Source organism: Neopsephotus bourkii, unplaced genomic scaffold (assembly GCF_033783945.1).
Source record: "Neopsephotus bourkii isolate Nb327-2 ecotype Australia unplaced genomic scaffold, CSIRO-AGI_Nbou_v1 NB_1637, whole genome shotgun sequence".
Lineage (NCBI taxonomy): Eukaryota > Metazoa > Chordata > Aves > Psittaciformes > Psittacidae > Neopsephotus > Neopsephotus bourkii.
The window spans coordinates 6,114,279-6,136,072 of record NW_026902112.1 but is presented as its reverse complement, the minus strand read 5'-3'; the positions used below and the strand labels follow the sequence as shown (position 1 = coordinate 6,136,072).

At 39.7% G+C, this 21,794-nt stretch overlaps 1 protein-coding gene across 4 annotated transcripts in view; it reads left to right on the top strand.

The window, feature by feature from the left end:
• Positions 1–21,794, top strand: part of ZFAT (zinc finger and AT-hook domain containing) — a 983,920-nt gene that overhangs the window by 64,380 nt on the left and 897,746 nt on the right. For 2 of the 4 annotated variants that reach the window (XR_009728577.1, XR_009728576.1), the window contains exon 16: positions 8,452–8,918. Coding sequence is in view for 2 of the 4 variants with exons in the window: in XM_061374126.1 (XP_061230110.1) it covers positions 8,452–8,691 (240 nt within the window). In the remaining 2 variants the exon portion in view is untranslated. Of the gene's footprint in view, positions 1–8,451; positions 9,797–21,794 lie in introns of those variants that run through there. The other 2 variants (XM_061374126.1, XM_061374127.1) reach the window with 1 other exon arrangement.

Genomic DNA, 21,794 nt, shown 5'->3' with positions numbered 1-21,794 from the left:
AGCTTTAGTTCCTTTCCAGTTCTTGTCTTCCTACTAGAACATTGTTTCAGAATTGCAGCCACAACCAATTTTAAGTTGAGGGAAAGCAGTCTTTAAATGCTGCTAACCTGACTGTAATCCTCTCCTGCCCAGTATTGTCAGCTTTTCTTTTTTTCTCCAATTCTGAGTAGCTTTCTATGAGATACTGCTCATTTGTACCTACGACTTTGTCAGGTTTTAATTATGCCGGGTTCCTAATGGTTAACCTTGATGTGATCTTAAGAAATGTTCATATTTCACTTTCCTCATGGAGGATTTATTCCACTCTTTCTTCCTTGACCTTCAGGTTCTCTTGTGGATTGTGAGAAAAAGAAATTCATTCAGGATGTCAGCAATGCGTCAGCGTCAGCTGTCACTGATTTTCCACTCTTGTTCTTTAATGGCCTCAGCAAGTCTGTCCTTAGCATCTTCATTCTACTTTTTTCCTTAACAACATTAGTTACAGTTCTGAGTTTTAAGCTGCTACGTTGGTATTATTCTTTTCCTCCAAGTATATAAATTACCTATTTCTTTCAGCAGTTCTTACCTTCATGTCTTATTTTTTGCTAGCCCTTGCAAGTTCCTTTCATAGTTCTGTATTTGCACCAAGGAACTTCTAAATCCTGAATTACTAGAATGTACTTATTGCTGTAAAAGTTAACACTATATTGTTGCTCTCTATTTGTCTCCTGTTTCCCCCTGGAACTTTCTCCCACAGCTGTTCTCTTCCTTACTTTTCACCCATAGAAGTGTCATTTACACTTAATCCTTGAAATTACGTGTGAATCCAGATGTATTTTATCAGTAGTGCTGCCATCTTCATGCTTCAGCACTTCCCTTAACCTCTGTGCTCAGATACTTTTGGTGTGCAGTGCTTGCAGTATTTCAGATTAATGCCAGACTTTTGCCTGCAAAAACGAAATCTGTCTTTATCCATAAGTCTTCTTAGCATATTGTAAGATGTCCAGTGCATTAATTAGATCTGGGCTGGTATTACTGGTATATTTCATATATATATTATACTGGTATATTGTTTTAAATTGTTTTCTATTAAGCCACAAGACAGAAAGGGTACTTTGTTTGAGGTGTTCTATTAAATTATTGTTCTGGGTTGCCTGTAGTCTTATTGCAAGTATCTGAAATCGTGAATACACATCATAATGGAGGTGAAATCAAGATCAGATTGTCTGTTCAAAGCCCCCAGCTCCTCAATGTGATGTTGGAAGAAAAGAAATTAAGTTCTGACAATGGAAACTTTATATCTTTTTGTTCATAGGAGTGATTTTATAAAAGAAAGCAACTTGACAACATAGCAATGACCAGCCCTAGTCAGAACTGGGATTCAGTTTATCATTTTAAAGCCCCAAAATGCAGGCCTTTATTGTCTTGGATTATGACTGGGATATAGAAATCATTGTTGAGTCTGAAAGTGTCATGTATGTGAGGCCTTTCAGAGGTGGTGTCTAGAGTCTGAAATGACTTCAGCTCATTCTTGCCTAAGAGTCAGTATACTGACCTGTCATCAAAGTTGAACTTTTTCTGGTATTTAATTTGGGAGAAATCTTGCGTGACAACCACGGAAACATGCAGCTGCTAAGGAGCATCATACACACCAAATGCCCAAAAAGAAAATCATTGATATGAAGTGTTACCAGTGTGATCAGAGATTGGCAAAAATCCACACTGAAGCTTTGATCACAGCATGTCAGGAGAAGTGTGTCCTTGTCAGTTTGAGTCCTTTGCAGTTACTAGCGATCCAGTGTGGATCTCTTTCTGAAAAAAGTAATGGATATTACTTTATGGCCTGCTAGGTGAGTTGTTCTGCACTGCTTAAAGGCCAAAAAATGTAACAAGGTGGGGAAAAGGTGAGAGCAAAGAGTGCCAAGTCTGAAGAATAAGTAAGAAAGAGCGTAATAGGTGCTTAGAAATGGCAGGAAGTATTGTTCATCCTTGAAGCTTATTTCTTGAATCCCTCGCTGCATCAGAAGGGTTTCCCCTTCTCACTCTGTGTCCATCAGCATTATTTTCTTCACGGTTGTTGCTGTTCCATTTCCAGTGCTTGTTAGCAGGAATGTGTAATTGTAGAAAGTTACTTTCTTGATTAATTAATGGTTTTGTTTTTCATAAATGTAGTGAATTGTACCAGATGCCTTTGAAACAAAAGGTAGAAACCATGTAGAGCTCCTTATCCAAAGTTGCATTTTTCTTTTTGCCTCAAATTACTGAAGCAGATGAGTCAATTTTGGATCCCTGGTCTCAAGCAGGAATTTAGTCAACATGCAATAGCAACTCATTAAATTTGGCTGTGTGTTACCTGTTTTTCAAAGTTTTTGACTGGGACTTTGATAGACAATTGTGCTGCTAATTTGCCATGCTTAAGCCTGTAATATTGTATTGGGTTTGCGTGGCAGAGTTTTGGTAACAAAAAACTTTTTTCCTAACATTCACAGTGTGTGTTTTGCCCCTTTTGTGTTCTTTCAGAAGAATTCAAAGATTGATTTTTTTCTGCCCTTCCTGACAGAGTTCCGTTCACCTGATGTTCTTTTGTGCCACGTCAAACAGACATTTGTTTTCATTTCCAATGCTTTTTACTCCTTTCTGGCTTAGGAACCCATTTCTCATTAACTGTGAAGATTTTGACTCCTACCTTTGCTGAGGCCATGAAGATTTAATTGCTCATTACTTTTTTCAAACAAGTTTCTTAATACCTTATTCCATATTGTGCTTAGTTATGTGGATTTTTAATGAAGAGCAATGTGTACCTCTTTGTCTTCTCTCAATTACTCCTCAAAAATGTGGTGACAGTAATTATCTGTCGTTATACTGCTATATTGATACTAATGTCTGTTACACAAGACTACTCCTGTCTCATTTATGTTGTACTCCCCCACTCTTCTTTTTCTGCTTTTTATATTGAACTTATAAGGTCTTTGGGCCATGAAATACATTTTGCACGTAGCTTTATCTGATACAGTCCAGGTTCTGGTCCAAAGCACTGCACTGGTAACAACAAAGAGCAGCAATTGGCTGCTGAATTGCTGAATTCTTTCCTTTTCTCCCATTCAGTAATAAGAGACAGGACTGATGTTCTGCCTCTATACACCCTGGAGCGTAGGGTTAACGCTGTTCCTGAAAAGCATAGTGACCTATTTTCAACCTAGACTTCTGCATAATTCGCTCTGAAGTGTAAGTATATCAAGCGTTTCAGTAACTAAGCAGATCTTTGTGAAGCTTAAGGAAACACTTAAGGGTTTCCATGCGTTTCACCCTTTATTTGAGTTCCTTTCATCCTTTTATTCTGTGATCTCTTCAGGCTTCAATAAAATCCTACAGTGACTTTCTTCAAAGTGGCAGCAGTAGCAATGCACAGCAAAGATTACACATCAGCTTGAAGCCGATCACAGAACAGTATTATAGAGTGTAACAAATCTTCAAAAATAAATAATGATATTAGCATGGCTGTCATGTCAAAGGCTGCAGCAACACACCTTTTATTTTGGTCTGGCTCTGATTTATAACTGCACTATGGTTGGTGCTGGTGTTCATCTAGAAAATTTGCTAGTACATGGAGTTACATATAGGTTGATTGTCAAGTTTCTGTTTGCTTTAGGGCAAGGAGCAATTTGATGCTTAAGGTGACAGTGCCATCAAAGGAAAGTTTTGACTGGGGTAACACATAGCTAAAATCAGATAGCAAGATTCCTGTTCTTGAACTGATGGCAATGTTGCCATACTTCCTCAGAAGGAAATGTGGTGATACAGCCTTTTCCCAGATGAGGTGCTAGTCAGTCTTTCTGTCAGGATATATTCAACCAGCCAGTTTCTAAGACTTTGTAAAAGTCTGCCTCCCCAGTATGATCGTTTGTTTGCCAGCTTGCATTCTTTATGTTATGCAAAGCAAGTCTGTCATATTCAATTCTCAAAGTATTCCAAAACTATGGAGCGCCAGATTGTCTTTGTTTTGTAGCTCATTATAGAGGTTCATATGATCAAACTGCAGAGTTTTTCTCTGTGTGTCTGTGTGTGGTTTTCACACGATATATCCATATGTAAACTAGAACAGAGAGAGTTCAAATTATTCAAATGGCACTGAACAAAATGGTAGAGAAGCTGGTACATCATATATATAAGGTTTTCTCATGATATAAATAAGAGCATCTGTAACCAAGTGTAAGGGTTCAGACTCCTGCAAGATCTCTGTGATTAATTTTTCTTCTTCATGGTATACTGAAAGGCAACATTCAAACTGAAATAAAGGAAGAGATTCTGATGAGGGTTTGGAGTCTAGCCCAGCAAGATTTTGACTATTTTGAACACTGTGGACCTGCAACTCCTGCTGACTTCAAAGAAAATTGAAGATATTATTTCTCAGGATGTGCTCTAGAATAAGCAAGAGGCTTTAGCATCTTACTGCAAATATTTTTTTACTCCTTTTCAGGGATGGGAAGAAGCACAAGTCATCTTCCTTAATGACTGGAATTAATTTCTCTTGCATTAAAAATACTTGATTGTTTTGAGAGGAAGCGATTCCTCTAAGAGATGTCACTTATATGTATTTGGATGGTCCTCAGATATTTAAATTAAGAACGTTTATAAGTTAGAAATTTTGAGTTTCTTATGAAGGCATCGGGGGGGAAGTCCCATTGGCTTTTGAGAGACAAATTTATCTAGTAAAGAATTTCGATGCAGGTACTGAATTGATTTAATATGCCAGCTGTTTGTGGCTTCAGCTGCTTGCTGTCATTCTTCAGAGAAGGGTAAGCAGCCAGATGCTTTTCAGCTGCCTCTCAAACAGAAAAGAGGTCTTGGATGTTACTCTTCAAAAGATAACAGGTGACAATAAAAAGAATTGAGTGTAGTGACTTCATTCATTCCGATGGCAGCTGTCCCACTGTTTCATCAGTCTGAGGAATGTAAATTAACACTTGGAGATGATTCCCTGTGGAACAATCTAATAGGAACCAAGCAGAAGCACGCATGTAAACATTGATCTGACTTGAAATGTAAATATCCAGAATAAGGTGGTGATTTGTCAAACTAAAAGGGTTACAGATAGCTGTCCAAAAAAGATACTGGAAGCTAGAACCATCAGAAATAAGGGCATTAGTCTTCTTTACCCTCCATGACAAGGGTAATAAAACCACATCGATAAACTCAGGTAGGGAGGTTAAATTAACTTTTCTTTATTGGCCATTTTAATTTCAAAAGCATATAAACCTGAAAAAAATATTAGATTACCACTATTGACTTGAATGAGATTCTGGTTTCATTTCATTTTCTTGTCAAGTGTGCTTTAGTTATTTTTCTTTCTTCGTTATTTATATACACTTTGAAAGCTGTGTTCAAAATTATTTACGGGTTTTGGTTTAAGATGACTAAAATGAGACTGTACAAGATCCTTCTTAGACTGTGTGGTGCATTCTTGCAGCTCCTAGCAAATGTAGTGTAATTTTTCTGGCTGAAAGCACATTGTCAGAGGATAACACAGAGTGCACTAACACAGGAAAGCTTAGTGTGTATTAAATAATTGAAGGGCCAAATTTTAGACTCCTCTGTGTGTTAGTTTGAGGATCTCTATCATCAAGGGCTGTAATTGTGAGCTGATTCATAACAGGTTGTGAGATTTTAATTACCTAACCTCTTTAACTGCAGCTTCTCACCTGTATTTGCTGGCGATTACACTTTTGTCTGCCTGTTACGATCTTCATTAGTAGATCTTGCGTATGTTCTTTCATGCAGGAGCAGACACTGGAGCAGGAAAGTAGCCTCAGAGAAGCAGTAGTCTCAGGAGAGAGTCGAGGACAGTTATGAAAAGGGAGTCCTGTTTATGAATTCACAATGTTCCTGTTGCTTTCAGTTGAAATTACAGTTTCTTTAATAATGAAAATACCAAAATGGGAAGGGTGGGGAGGAACAAGAGAAGGAATTAGACAGTGCTGTTTCTTTTAACGGTTTAGCTCCTTGCTTTTCAAAGAGGGGCTCAAGTTTCCATTAGGAAAGGGTACTTTGTTGGCGCCCATATTTTATGACAATATAAATTAGCTTTTCTGAGGGTAGTTGCAAATCTACTGTATCAAGGCAAGCATCCAACCAGCAGAAGCTGTTTAAAGTAACTTTCAATTAAAATGTTCAGATATGCTTGGTAAAAGAAATAGAACATGGAAAGGACTTCAGCTCACTCCTATCCTTTTATCCCTATACTCTGAATCCTGTGCAACAAAGCCAGAATCAGCGCCAGTAAGTATGATTGTGCCATTGCATTAAGGTCAGTGACAATGGCAAGATTCCCTTTAGATTGTAAATCTTTCACCAGATAAAAATCCATGTATATTTCATTGATATATTACAGGCATACTGACTCTCAGGCCTCCATATAATTTAACACCTGAACACACTTGTTATTGTTGGAGAAAAAGCTTTGTATAGCCTGATGGATTGAGCGAAAGTTCAAAGGGAAGTCCTAAGGGGTTTGTGCGTGCCTAAAATCTTCTTCAACTGACAGATACTTTAAACATGGAATAAAAAGACAGTGTACAAAAATGGGAATGGTTGCTTAGGGAAAAAAGAGAAATTAGGAAAGAGCAGCAGGAAAACAAACAAGCAGAGCCTTTCTACTTGCTGGTCTCTAAGGAGTCAAACTCATGCTTGGAATATCTTCTGTAGTTCTTCCCTTCTGTTGCCACTCCCCTCATAAGCAGCAATACTGATGTTAACTATATTTTCTTGAACTTGATATGTGATCATCCCCCTGAACTGGGCACTGGTGAGGCCACACCTCGGATCCTGTGTTCAGTTCTGGGTCCCTCACTGCAAGAAAGACATGGAGGTGCTGAGTGGGGTCAGAGAAGGGCAATGGAGCTGGTGAAGGGCCTGGAGCACAAGTGTGATGGGGAACAGCTGAGGGACCTGGAGAGGGGTTAGTCTGGAGAAGAGAAGGCTCAGGGGGGACCTTATTGCTCTCTACAACTGCCTGAAAGGAGGATGGAGAGAGGTGGGGGTCATTTCTCCCAAGTAATAAGTGATAGGACAAGAGGAAATAGATTGGCATTGCACCAGGGGACATTTACATTGGATATTAGGAAAAATTCTTCACTGAAAGGGTTGTCAAGCACTGGAACAGGCTGCCCAGGGAAGTGGTGCCATCACCATCTCTGGATGTATTTAAAAGATGTGTGGATGGGGTGCTTAGGGACATGGTTTAGTAGTGGACTTGGCAATGCTGGGTTAACATTTGGACTTGAACACAGATGATCGGTGAGACAGTGACTGTCTATACACAGGGTGCAGAGGCTTTAGAACTCATAGTTTATGTTCAGGAAGCTATGCAGCCAGTAGAAGAATCAACTGTGGAGCAATCAGTGCAGGACTCTAGAAAATAAAGGAGATGGCTACTTGATACGCCAAAGCCAAAAGTTGGTTTTTTTTTTCCTAAACAAAAGCAAGCAAACTTAAAGATTTTTAAAGGTCTTTTCCAATCTAAACAATTCTGTGGTTCTGTGAAATGCAACAGCTCTCTCTACTGAACACAGGGAATGGTAATGTATTGAAAACATCTAAGAAATGCCTTTGCATATAACTTGCATACCAAAAAATTGCTATTCCATCCTGTCCTCAAAAGTACATGATTTTATCCCTGACTTGTGAAAATGCAGTTCCTCCACATGACTTACAGGTTTTGATGTGCTTTTACTGGCCTGGAGTACTTTGTGTAGAAATTCTATATGGATGTGTTAAGTAATATTTGTTCTCGGATTCCTGTAAGTACTACATTTTAATAATTGACAGGCAGCTGTTTGAACTCTTTGCAAGAGATTCCAAATTGTATTGGCTTTTTCTTTTTGTCAGGAAGCAGAATGATCAGTAAAAATGCTGTTATTTTCAATTGTTTCAGTTACTGTCCTTTCAATAATGTAAAAATTGTTGCTTCACAAACCGGGAGGGCTCTTAGGAGTCTATTTCAGTAATACTTACATTTCACAGCTTTCTAATGAAAGTCTGTTAAGGTTTACAATAAGCAATGGGTTGGATAGGAAAAAAAAAAGAGGAAGATGGGTACACCAGATGTGGTTTCATGTGATTTTTGATGAATTCTCATCTCACTGTTACTAGAGGAATTATTTGACTTCAGATTTATTTCAGTAAGAGCAGATTTGAATGAGCGACTGCTTAAAGATTAAAACTGTCCCCAAATACCTAAGTTGTGCAACTATGCAGCTCCCTGCGCATATCACTGAGGTGCTGCGTTGCTGCTTTCAGTATTCTATCTCTACACTTATTAATCAGAAGTGCTCACAACAAATTCTCTGTCAGACTGACATTTGCTTTCAAAACTACCTGATTGCTAATTTCTGTGCTGTATTCCCAGTAATCATCACAATACTGGGTACTTCTCGGAAAGGTGAAATTCCTGTAACCTCTTCAATTTCTCCTTAGGTAAAAGAAGAGGAGCAATCAGCCAACCACACTTTGATGATTCAAGAGACACTGCAGCAAGCTTCAGTGGAGCTGTCTGAGCAGCATCACCTGGTAGTTTCATCAGATGAAGTGGAGGGGATTGAGACAGTCACTGTCTATACGCAGGGTGGAGAGGCTTCGGAATTCATAGTTTATGTTCAGGAAGCTATGCAGCCTGTAGAAGAGCAGACTGTGGAACAAACAGTGCAGGAGCTCTAGAGAACAGAGGAGATGGCTACTTGATTTGCCAAAGCCAAAAGATTGGGATTTTATTTTTCCTAGACAAAAGTAAGCAAACTGACATTTTTAGTTAATTTGTGAAGTGAGACCTTGTTACTAGATAGTGATCTGACTGGTTAGATTGTATCAGTAACTTACATTATGTACAAAACCTCCTCAGACTTTCTGTATATAAGAAATCATAGATTCACAGAATGGTTTGGGTTGTAATGGACCTTGAGGCTCATCCAGTTCCAACTCTCTGCCATGGGCAGGGACACTTTCCGCTAGAGCAGGTTGCTCCAAGCCTCATCCAGCCTGGCCTTGGACACTGCCACGCATGAGACAGCCACAATTTCTCTGGGCAACCTGAGCCAGAGCCTCACCACCCTCACAGGGAATAATTTCTTCCTTATATCTAATCTATATCTCCCCTCTTTCAGTTTAAAGCCGTTTCCCCATGTTCTATCCTAACCTGCCCTTGTAAAAGGTCCCTTACCAGCTTTCCTGTCAGTCCCTTTAGGTACTGGAAGTCTTCTGTGAGGTTCCACAGGAGCCACGTTCTCTCTTCTCTTTCTCAGTCTGTTTTCCTAGGAGAGGTGCTCCAGCCCTCTGATCATCTTCATGGCCCTCTCTCTCACTTCATTCCTGTAAATCCCCAGAAAGACTGTCTGGTCAAAACCATGTTATCCTGTGACAATAAAACATCCTATAAAGGTAACTGGAATGTCTAGAAAAGTCCGCCGCACATCCCATTTTATACATACTTAATATGTGCTTAATTCACTGGAAGCACAGTTATTTTTCTCTCAGTTACAAGGGTTCTTGTTTCTGAGTTCATGCCTAGAACGTCTTTGCTGCATTGTGGATCTAACCCATACAAAGCCTCAAGACTTTAATTCGAAACATACCACAGACGGGCTGCAATTGTGAGATGATCCTTTGAGTTTGGGAGGTATTTAAAAGCCATATGTGATAATTCTGGGTACCAGTTCAATGTCTTCTGTTTAGATAATTGAATAGATATTCCACTGGATAAGCACCTGTCTGGTACCATATGATGAAATCAGATCTCTCAAATCAATGTAATATTATTTTGTTAGTGAGAAAAAAAAATATTCTAATTATTCAGAAATTCTATTAAAATAATTTGTAAATGCTATAAAAGATGTATGTTCATATATTTTAAACAGCTAAGTTTGTAAATATGGTCACGTGAAAGAACCTTGTACAAAAAGCTTCAGTAAATATTGAGAAGACTCTAGATATTCTTAATTATGCATGTATATAGTTCCAGGTTTTAATTCCTGAATCTTGAATTGTTTCTGATTTAATATTTTTGAATTTGAGCCATAAAATTTATTAATGAATAACAAAACTGTCATGTTGTCTTCTAATGCTCTGATTTCTTAAGTGTTGGGCTTTCACAGCCAAGTAAAAAATTCTGGTTTGCATTGACTCTGACGATTTATTCCTCCACTTCGTAGTCTCTAATCAAGAAAGTGGCATAATGAAGTCTGGGTGGACCTTTCTGTGTGACTGAACTTGTTTGTGGATGTTCTGGGTAAAAGAGTGAAAAAAAGCTTTTGACTCAAGGGGAGTTAATGTAGTGAGTTGGTTGTCTGCCTCTTCTCATTCTGCTGGGTTCTGTTAAGGCTGTACAGAATCAAGAGTACAAACATTCAGTGGTAGCTTCTCTCTCAACTGTGGTGATAGGGATGGAAAAGAACTGAAAATCATTTGACATTGGTGGTATTTATATTTCCTCTGGTTTAATCTTGAAAGTGCCCAAGAAGCCCAAGGGACATTATGTTTGGATGGAGACCTTTTTGCCATTTGGTGTTAACTGGCCAGAGCCGGTTACAGATGTGTTGATTTCTTATATCTTCAGTAATGGTGACTAGAATGGGCCATGAAGTGTTTAGTAACATTTGCAACATGATAGAAAGTGATTCACAAAATGTATCAACTTGATTAATCAGCAGAAGAAACTTTGGGTTTGTAATTACTGGCTAAAAGTCAGTGTTGATATGCAAGAATAATGCTTTCTATTATCTAACAGACAAGAAAGCATCCTGAAAAGGTTTTCTTAGAATTTACTGAAATATTCATGGCCCACTTGTAGTTAAAACCACCTTTGGAAGAGCATCATAATCGTATGAGGTGAGGCAGCTATATTCTTAACCTAAAACCTTTCTGAATCAGTTCAGACATGTATTGTATTATTATCACCCAACTGGGGTAGGAAAACAGAAGTGTATTTTGCTATGCATCGCTCAAGAGTTCTTAAGTAGATTATTTCCAGTTCGACTCAGTACTTACATCTAGTGAGAGGCAAGTCTGCATTTGGAGGAAGGGTTTTGATTTGGGGCTTTTTGTTCATTTTAATTCCAGTATGTCATGGCCATGCATACCTAATGTGATTTAAGGCATGATTTATGTCAGATTTTCCTACACTAAAGCATAAACATTTTTGTTAATTTAATTCATCCCTTTTTAAAAAAATGTTATTTCTTTAAAAAATACTTTTCAATTTCAGTCTTAACTCTGCTTGGAAATGCAATGGTTGGAAACATAGGAGGTTTAAGTCAGGAAGAACTTTCTGCTGTGTTGTATACTGCACATTGATTTTTCACCTCCATAATGAGTACATTTTCTTCTTTCTAGAATAGCAACTTCTGTAATGCTACCAGGAGGTAAGTACTTCCTCTTTAATGTAAGCAATGGTACTTTACAAAGTGAATGTCCAAAGATTTGCGCTTTTTCAGAAGCACAAATTAAACAAAGAGCTTTATTTATACCAGGCGCTTGTTTGGAGCCGCCACGGCTGCTCCAGTTGTCTTTCATCTGGATTTAGAACAACCAAGAAGGTAAGAATTAAATCTGTAGCTTGGCAGGCTCTGCTTCTGTTAGCACCTAAACAGCACAGATTGTTTTTGGTGTAGATTCCCCTCCTTTTATCCAGTTAATCGTAACTGAGGGTTAAGTGACCTTTTCAGTTCAGGGGTACAAGCTGTTACTATTTTGTTAGTCAAGTAGCTCCTGTTTCTGCAGATTATACATTCTTCCCACACACTAGTCATTTTCATTAGCATTTACTACACTATATGATCTTCTGTTTTTTCCTCTTTTTTTAACACCTGAAGAGTACTCTGGCTTTAGGCTAACACTTGGCAAATACTAGTCTTTCAAAGCCTATGCATGCATAAATCGAGTAACTGATATGCACAGCTAAGAACACATCAAATGTTTCTGGGACTGTGTTGAACATAGAATGGAGATAGGTCTTGGAAGCAAAGAATGAAAAAAGGAAGCTGTAAATCATTTTACTGGCAGCAGAGTCTTATTTAATGCAAAGTAAGATTATTGTGCTAAGCTGTGTTCTTCAAAAGGTCTTACTAGGAACTAACTAGGAGCACTAGTTCTGGAAAGACCTCATGTTACAGGATGGTATAAGCATCTGTACACAAAGGGGAAAATTTGAACCCCACAGGGCAAAAGGCACAGGAGAGGGTATGGTAAATGGAGGTCCCAAAGTATTTCACATCCCTAATTTATTATATCCACAGAAGGTAATATCTCTTTCCTGAGTAGAGGAGAAGGTGGCATCTGCCTACTTTTCTGATGTGGTTTAGTTTCCGTGGGTGGTTGTGGTTCCTCTAGATCCCAGCTCTGTTTCTGGATTTAACCAGTGGTTGTAACATCCTAACTTACATGAAGCTGCACTAATAGAGGCTTTGTACAGGGTCTGTATCACTCACCTGCAACCCATGGGACAAAAAGAGAAAGGAAACACATACTTCTGCTTTGCTGTTTTACCTCAAATTTGGGTTTTATGAAATCACAGCTAGAGATAGGAGTACTACAGAAATTATGTTAGATCAATTGTTCCTACTATAACAAGGAATTACACTCTTTGAGTATATATACCTGAATGCTTTTATTTGCATGTTTTCAGCCAATTACAGAAGGGGACATTGCTGCAAGTCTTATTTTCAAAATGCTGTAATAAATTCCTTCTAAAACTACAAAGTTCTGGGTCCACACAACATCCTAGCACTGCCATATAGGATATGACACTTAATCCCTTTGGTCTTAATAAAGAAAAATGCTTTCACATTGCAATAGATGTGCTCACAACATGGCCATGTGCTTTACAAACTTAAAACCAACCCAAGCCAAAATACATAAGCCCCTGTATCTCAAGAATGAGCAAGTACTGTTAGCACAGCGAAGAAAGGAAGTAGCAGAAATATTCTTGTAGGAATATTCAGATGTTTTAAGATCCAAGTGTTTGGCATCTGAGGGCAAACTTTTGAAGCTGTGCTCACCTGCAGGATGGGGACATGATTTTTGGCTTGAAGTCTTTGTGCCTGCCTGTGAAGGAGGCTTATCCTTAGCTGTTCCATCCTGTTGCAGCTTCAGTCTAGTCCATGGAGACGTGAAAACTGATCAGGTGAGGAAGTTTTAGGCACCTGGCCCTTCTGAATATCAAACTCTTGGTATAAAAGCATCCTGAATACTCAAGACTGACCACTTTGGGTGAACTCTTTTCCAAAGTCACACCTAATCTTTTGTGGAGGTAAAAGAATTATCAACTGGTCTTACACCTTAAAAGACTGCAAGCTTGTCTTTCAGTGTCTTGCTTAAATGTGGAATTGTGTTTATGTAAGAACAGTGAGGTTCAACTGAGGACTCTGCAACTGGAATTGAAAAGAACACTGAGTTTTGTTTTTTACTTCTTTTGCTTGAAAATAAGGGTGGCTTATCAGAGTGCACATAAAGCTGAGCGAAACAGATGGTGTAACCAAATTGGAGTAAAAGGATTGTTTCAGTTTGTTTTGTGGTTTGTGGCTGTGGAGTTTTCTTAATTGCAGTTAATTACCAGATTACAGTTTCTGATTTTTGAAGGGATGTTTGAGCTGGATGTCAAGGTTTCAACAGCGAAAGACATGAGCTTATTTGCAGACTGCATCATTAGCAACAGCATGGTTTCTTTAGGTAATGCTAATAATACAGTCCTTGCTCATAATGTCATAAACTGCAATGTTCTTCTCCCATTTGTAATGTGATGACACTGAGGTTACTGAGTTGTACTGCACATGGCTTGACAGCTTCTCAGTTTGCATTTCCAGCTTTCCCATCATTAGCGAACACCATTTCCATCAGTAGCAGCACTACTGCATTTGTCTTTGTTTCTTCCTTGAAATGAGGACAGCTTTTCATCTTGGAAGACATTCATGTTCACTCAGTCACAGGGGTGTATTTTGGCACATCCTGAGAGTGTTAAGATTGATATTATGACATAAATATGCAGTATCATATTAATCTCTGCTATAATTCCAAAAGGTACTGGTAATTCATTAGGTTCATATGTTCCTGTTCTCAACTTGCCAGTATTAGACTTAAAGGGATTAAAAGCAGTGCCTCACATTTCAAAGTGCCTCAAATTTCTATATTCCTAACAAAATACTCTGTTGAAGTCTGTTGTGTTTCCCCCATTAATCTTGAAGACAGTTGAGGCAAAGAAAGGAAACCATCACGTTTCTCTCTTGCTAAATTCTAATGGATGAAAATGCTCTGCTTGTATGTAAACATAATCCCTTGGATTTGAAGCCTTGGAATTCTGCTTTGTACAGGACTGGAGATTGCTGGAATCAATTACTGGATTACTGGAGATTCAGCCTGGAGAAGAGAAGGCTGCGTGGAGACTTCATAGCAGCATTCCAGTATCTGAAGGGGGCCAATAGGGATGCTGGGGAGGGACTCTTCATTAGGGAATGTAGTGGTAGGCCAAGGGGTAATGGGTTAAAACTTAAATGGGGGAAATTTAGGTTGGATATAAGGAAGAAGTTCTTTACTGGAAGGGTGGTGAGTCACTGGAATGGGTTGCCCAGGGAAGTTGTGAATGCTCCATCCCTGGCAGTGTTCAAGGCCAGGTTGACAAAACCTTGGGTGAGATGGTTTAGTGTGAGGTGTCCCTGCCCATGGCAGGAGGTTGGAACTGGATGATCTTAAGGTCCTTTCCAACCCTAACTATTTATTCTATGATTCTATGAAATAGACTACCTTTGCTGCAGCAGCAGCATCTGGATGGCATGTCACTCCAGCTAGTCAGTGTATTCCTACTCTTCAGCTGAAGACTTCAAGACTTGCTTTATTGTTTTTGTGCAGCTACCTCTTTTCCCTCTCTCTTCTTTCTAAATGAAGTTTAATGTGCCTAATAAATCTTACATTAATATGTAAACCCTTCAGATGAAGGGAAGGAGGTTGAAAGGAGGATGGAGCCAGGAGGTGGCTGGTCTCTTCTCCCAAGTAACAGTTGATAGGACAAGAGGAAATGGCCTCAAGCTGCACCAGGGGAGGTTTAGACTGGATATTAGGAATGATTTATTCACTGAGAGGGTGGTCAGGCATTGGAACAGGCTGCCCAGGGCAGTGGTAGAAACATCATCCCTGAAGTATTCACATCAGTTGACCAGGTGATTGATACCAAGTGCCCATATTGTACCCTCATCAACAATATGTAAGGATTTCACCAGAGCAGAATGGGCAGGGTTTAGCATGATACAGACACATGGGATGATGAGGATGTTGTCAAGGAAAAGAAACTGTAGGCCAAATAACAGGATTAACGTCCTGTTGGGGAGAGCTATTAGCTTGGAAGGTAGGACCTGAAATAGCAGAAGCTGCTCTTCATGAGTTGCTCATGTCATTGAGTAAAATGCAGCCAGACATTAGGAATGAACCTGGTCAGAAGAACAGGGCAGCTGACCTCAAAGGTTTCAATTACACATCAGATTTCTGAGCATTTAATAATGGCAAAGGAGAACAAAATGACATAAGACCTTTTTCACATTCAGAGCCACGCTGAACAAGGATGCTTGTCAGAGCTTACTTGGAAGGAATTGATGGGATGGGCTTTAATGGGATGTGAAATAAGAGCAAAATTGTCACTTTGACAAACTAAAGAATAACAAAATAAATTTGTTATTCTTATGTCACTTATTGTCATAGAAAAGTCCAGGATAAGGGTTGAAGTGAATAGTGGCTGCCAGTAAAATACAGAATCACAAAATAAACATCTCTGACAGTGCCATAAATGACCTTTTTATTCTCCATAAAAGTATTTTTACATTCTTGTTTGTTGAGGGTGGATGAAGAGGGGAATTACAGTCACTGCACTGCACAGAGCTCTGCCTGGCTTTGGGAATGCTATAAATTTTTCTGGAAAGCTGGAAATAACTTTATCAGCCTCGGTAAATTAAAAGGGATCAAAAGGTCGTCAGTGTTTTGGAATGAAATCAAGCTATTAATGGGAATTTCTAGAGCAAGCTTTGTTGTGTGGTTTTCTTCAAGGAATGTTATAATCTGGAAAATGAGGGATCATTCTGTGTCATGCCCCCTAATGAAATACACTGCAAGTGTACTTTACAAGAACACCTAAGATACATGGGAATGAGGGCATAGGAGCTGCCTCATCCCTAATATTCTTTATGAGCTAGCAATGAAATAAAGGACAAACCATTACAGTGGATTACAGAGGCAGTCAATGCTTTTAGTTTGTTTTGGAAATGGTGCCCCTTTTTGATTAGCCTTGATAGCATTCATTTTGCTACTGCCATTAGAAGTGAAAATACATTTGGGGAGCTGAAAGCTGAATGAGCTTGGGTATTAAAACCAGAGTACAGACTTCCTTAGCGCTTGTTCAAAGGATTCTGTGTATTACAGGAGTTTACCTTTTCTGAGATAGATCCGGCTTCTCAAACAGAAAGCATCAAGATGTGGATGATGTGTGATTTAACACAAACCCAAACCATTTCACTAGGGCTGACACCACAAGGGTGTATGAATTTGTGAGTAAATCACCCTCCCAGTGATTTAGAAGGACTAGTTAAATACCTGATTTAGAAAGTAATAATTGAGCCTATGTGAGGCTGCCAATTAGGCATGCAATAATCGCATGTGTATCATGAAAATGGGAACCAGTGGAATTACACCACTTCTCAGGAGGTTTTTGAGATCAAGAGCAACAGCTAATGTGGCTAAACCCAAAATTAGCTATGCATATGTAGAGATTATAAAGCATCAGCACACAAAACCCAGAACGAATTCTCCAGTGCCAATAAGCTTGGGGCTCATCACCACTAAGTGAGCATCCAACAGCACAGTGGATCAAGGTGGAAGCTGGGTAGTAATGGCATGCATATTTTCCTAGCAGAATTGAACAACTAATAGTAAAGCATTTATCCCTAGGTGTAACTCTTGCTTACACTGTAACACAAAACTTAGAAACCTGTCTATAATAAGGTTGTCTGCTGAGTGCAAGAAGTGTCACAATCCTTCTGAGTCCTTCTCGCCATCCTTCTTTGTCATTTGTAAGATAAAAATAGTAGAGGGTAAAAGAGCATCTTTTGTTAGTGACGGGTACCTACACCTTAAATAAGGATGCAATTCCTTTTTTGAGTGAAAGTGACTATTTAGTAATCTTAAAAAGGAAACAGATAAGGTGGTGATCTTGAAGACTGCACAGATGTAGAAGTCCTGGTTGTGAGAGGTGAGGAGTGCTTTGAAGTGTTGAATATCATGAATGATTTGAAAATCAAGCAGTAGGTAACAAAACCTGGGCTCCAGTCTTTGTTTCTCCTTTTTAGCATGGGTGTCAAGAGCACTTGCCTGCATCATGACTGGTTTAACCATATGCTTATCAAGTACAGTACAGTAAAACAGACAACTGACAGACCACAGAAGTATTTTGGGAGCTGGGATCAACATGAGAAATGCCATGGATATTTTAGAGACCTGCCTGGCCTTGTTTCCTAAAAGGACCTCGGACCTTGGTTGTAGGTAGCTTGTCTCCAGTCCTGCCTCTTCTCCAGTCTCCTGGATGGATCTCAGACCTTCCCTGCAGCTTTGTCTGCAGCCATGCCTCCTGCTCAGTCTCCAGCTGCTCCTCACTGTGCTCCCTGGGTGACTCTTGGACCTGAGTCATCACCTTGCCTTGTCTGGGACTGCAGATGGAGCCTGTTACAACCACCCAGCTCTGTCCATGCAGCTTCAGGTCTGATTGATAGGATGAATAAAGCAGTTGGGCCTTCGTGCGTGATGGGCTTGTGAGTGCTACTGCAGTACAAATATGTGGGAATAATTAGCTAGAGCATTTAAGCATGTCTAATGCTCTCTGGGGCCTTTACATAGCTGCAAAGCACAAATACAAGCCAAAGCAAGTACACCTATTCCTATAATCTATATATCTATATAGGGAGATCTTTGTGCTATAGCTATATATATCCCTATGTATATGTGTGTATATATATCCCTATATCTATATAGTATAGTATGTATATAGATATATATAGATATATATAGATATATATAGATATATATAGATATATAGATATATATAGTATATATATATATGTATATTTGTAAGTCATTTGAACATTGTTTTCTAAACACTTTTTAAATTTGTATTGTAAAACCAGAACTTTAAATCCCAAATTAAGTTGTTTGGCATCAAAAAGAAGCCTGGAAAATTAATTCATCGGTACATTAGGAACTTGGAAGACATCTTCCACACTATATCTAGCTATTCTAAGGCCTGAGGAGCCACTGAAGTGTCACTGAAAGTTTGAAAGGAGAATGTTGCCTAAATACAAAGTAATCTGCATATTAATTACTGTCACGCAGCTGATGCAGTGGGCTCCAGCTAGATTCATCCCCTTTAAATCATTTGAATCCTTTGCAAGCTTGCAAAAGTAATTATTCTGCATTTCCATCTAACACTGTGTAATAGAATCTTCAGTCTGTTCACCTCCTGCTCCAGCCCCACAGTGACCTTCTCTGCACATACACCAACAACGCTGGCTGCAATTAATTCCTTCTCTCATTGGGAGCCTTCTTACATTGATCTACTCTCTATAAACGATAGTAAACTTACCTGCTGGACTGCCCTTTGAACAATGCCTGTCTCTCATTTTGTCTTCCAGCAAACACAGTGTTTGGGTCATGCATTCCATGGCATGACTTCTTGTTCAGCGTGTAGAACACACTGTCATTGATTTCTGGTTGCGTTTCCCTGCCGTGGCCAGCACTGTGCTCTCTGGGAGTGAAGCAGCTTCTCTGCATCTGCTCTGTGTGTTTCATTTCTGCCTTGGCAACCGTATCTTCTGTTCAGCTTAATTTTCCTTTGGCTGAATTTGTCTGCTTTATCAGCTTGATTTAACTGGCCATCTACTGAACCTGAGGTGCGAGCCATTTTATCTGACCGGGGGGCAGTGTATTACAGTGGGTAGAGGCACTTCGTGGTGGTGATGCAGCAAACATATTAATGTGGCAGAGCTCTCTGTTAAAAGGCTTGAATCCTTCTGCTTTAGGATTATATAGTCCACAGTAAATTGCAGTATATCACTTCCTTATGGGTCTGGGCTTCAGATTCTCCCATTTATTCCTTACCTCTTTTGCAAAATTCATTTTCAATTCAGAGCTCACTGAGCCTGAGCCTTTCTTCTGTGACCACCATTAACACAATGATGGTAATCACTCTGTCCTGAATGTTGCTGTTATCTTGCCCGGTTTTCAGCAGTGTTAAGAGAAAATACCAAAAAGACATCACTTGGTGTCAAACACCCATATATTTACATGACATTCAGGTGAACTGAACGACTTGCACAGCTGTCGCTGTTTCTAGCAAGTGGCCCAGAGTAACTGAAGTTATTACAGCATTCTGGTAGCCTTTCTTCTGGATACAGCTGCCAGTTCATTGCAGTCATTCTGAACAAGCTAAACAAGATGTAGAACATGCACAGTGCAATTTTGTATCTTTTCAGCCTTCATGAATAATTCAGACTTAGCCTACCTATGTATTTTCTTATATTACTAAGCATGTTCTTTTGGTGTGTGTTTTAATTCTTTCATATAATCCTGCTTTCTTAATAATATTTCAAGGACAGATAATTACAGCTGTTTGAGCTGACATGGGATCCCTATGTTGAGACCGGTGGGGATCCAACTGTAATGCAGAAAGGTGAGCAAGACTGAGCTTACTGCATTGGCTGTTTTTAGTTATGTGCATATTATTAACTAACAGACATTATACATAATGAAATTACAGAGCAATGACATTTACTTCACATTCTGAAACATTTCTGTAGCAGTTGAAATCTCAGTTGGGTTCCAGTTACCTGAGAAATTATGATCCCTGTCCAACCAGCCTGGAAGGTGAATGCTGAGGTACTTGCAGTACCAGTAAGGCTCCTTACCTGTAACTTACTCTGCCAAAGCTGCTTGGGCTGAATATCAAGGACCTCCTATCTTGGCAACTTGGTAAGGGTAGAGAGAGGATAACCCTCAGGTGCCCAGCCTGTCACACCCCCCCCCATAGCTTTTGCCTTTTGAAGCAGCTGCTGAACTTATCCTTATTTGCATTCTGATAATACAGGGTAAGCTCATATCATGTTCCCTTTGTGCATCGGGTTCAGTGCTTGCTGCAGGAGCAGCTGAGCTGTTTGTATAGCAAGAGAGAGAACCCTTAATGGAGAGTAATGTCAGCAGGCGCTGCAGTCATCTGGACACTGCCTGTTCACTGCACAGAGCCTTGGGTATGGAAGTGAAGATTTGTCCCCAAATGGACACGAGGAAAGGAAAGTGGGAAGGGACAAGAAAAAAAGAAAAGGGGAAAGAATAGGGGAAAGGGAAAGGGAAAAGGGAAGGAAAGGGAAAAGGGAAGGAGAAAGAAAAGGGAAAAGGGAAGGAAAAAGAAAAGGGAAAAGGAAAAGGAAAAGGGAAAAGGGAAAAGAAAAGGAAAAGGAAAGGGAAAGGGAAAAGGAAAGGGAAAAGGGAAAAGGGAAAAGAAAAGGAAAAGGAAAGGGAAAGGGAAAAGGAAAGGGAAGGGAAGGGAAGGGAAGGAAAGGAAAGGAAAGGAAAGGAAAGGAAAGGAAAGGAAAGGAAAGGAAAGGGAAGGAAAGGAAAGGAAAGGAAAGGAAAGGAAAGGAAAGGAAAGGAAAGGAAAGGAAAGGGAAGGAGAAAGGAAAGGGAAGGGAAGGAAAGGGAAGGAGAAAGGAAAGGGAAGGAGAAAGAAAAGGGAAGGAGAAAGAAAAGGGAAGGAGAAAGAAAAGGGAAGGAGAAAGAAAAGAAGTGGAAAGCAGAAAGGAAAGGAAAACGGAAAGAGAAGGAAATTTCAGTCTGTGAACACAGTCACCATTGGATCAGTTTGTTACCCCCTGAGCTCAAGAAGACTTCTGTTGGTAATTTCAGTGCCCCTTCCCACCATGGGACTGGGAGACAGCGCATTCAAGATGAATATAGCAAAATGCAGCCTGAAATCAGATCTTCAAACCCTCAGACAATGGATTTCAGTGAGTAAAAGGGAGAAACCTGTCTGGCAGCCACCCATGACTCAAAAATGTCAAAGATTACATGTTAATAGACTCTCTAGCTGGGAGCTGCTTATTACCTTTCAGTAAGATCTGTGTGCAAGACGAATTGAGCTGTGATAAGCATGTGGAACAGCCATGGAAGTATTCTAATGGGGAAAAGCATCATGTGCAAAGGGCTTCAAAAGTCTGCCCCTGTTTGCTATTCTGCCTCATTCTTGTTCCCTTTCTAGTTTCTGATAGTTCCAGCCCCACTATGCAGCTTTTAATTAACATTTTTGGTTTTATGGAAATGGTGGGGATAATGCAGCCCCATCCTGCTGCCACTGGTATATAGATGGGGAAAAAAAGGTTTCTAGTCACAAACATGAAATGAAGAAGCAACAAAGGAATGGAGGGGGAAAAAAAAAACTGCCTTCTAAACCATCAGGTCTGTGAGCCTGATCCAAACTGCAATGAAAGAAAGGAGATCCTTTCTCAGTGGGGTTTGGAGAGTGCTCGGCTCTAACAAGTGCCAGCTCTTCTTTAGTGCCTGTAATTGATAACAGCGCTGCTGTAGCTAAGGCTAAAAGAAGCCGTCTTCAATGTTTCAGTAGGAGAAAGAATGCCTTTATTGCATCTTGTCCCCTCTGTTTATAATAGCAACGAGGAGTGGACTTTTGCCAAGGGTGTGTTGGTTGAATGCTGAATATGCCCCATGAAGGCACTGCATGCATGGGGGCATGGTGG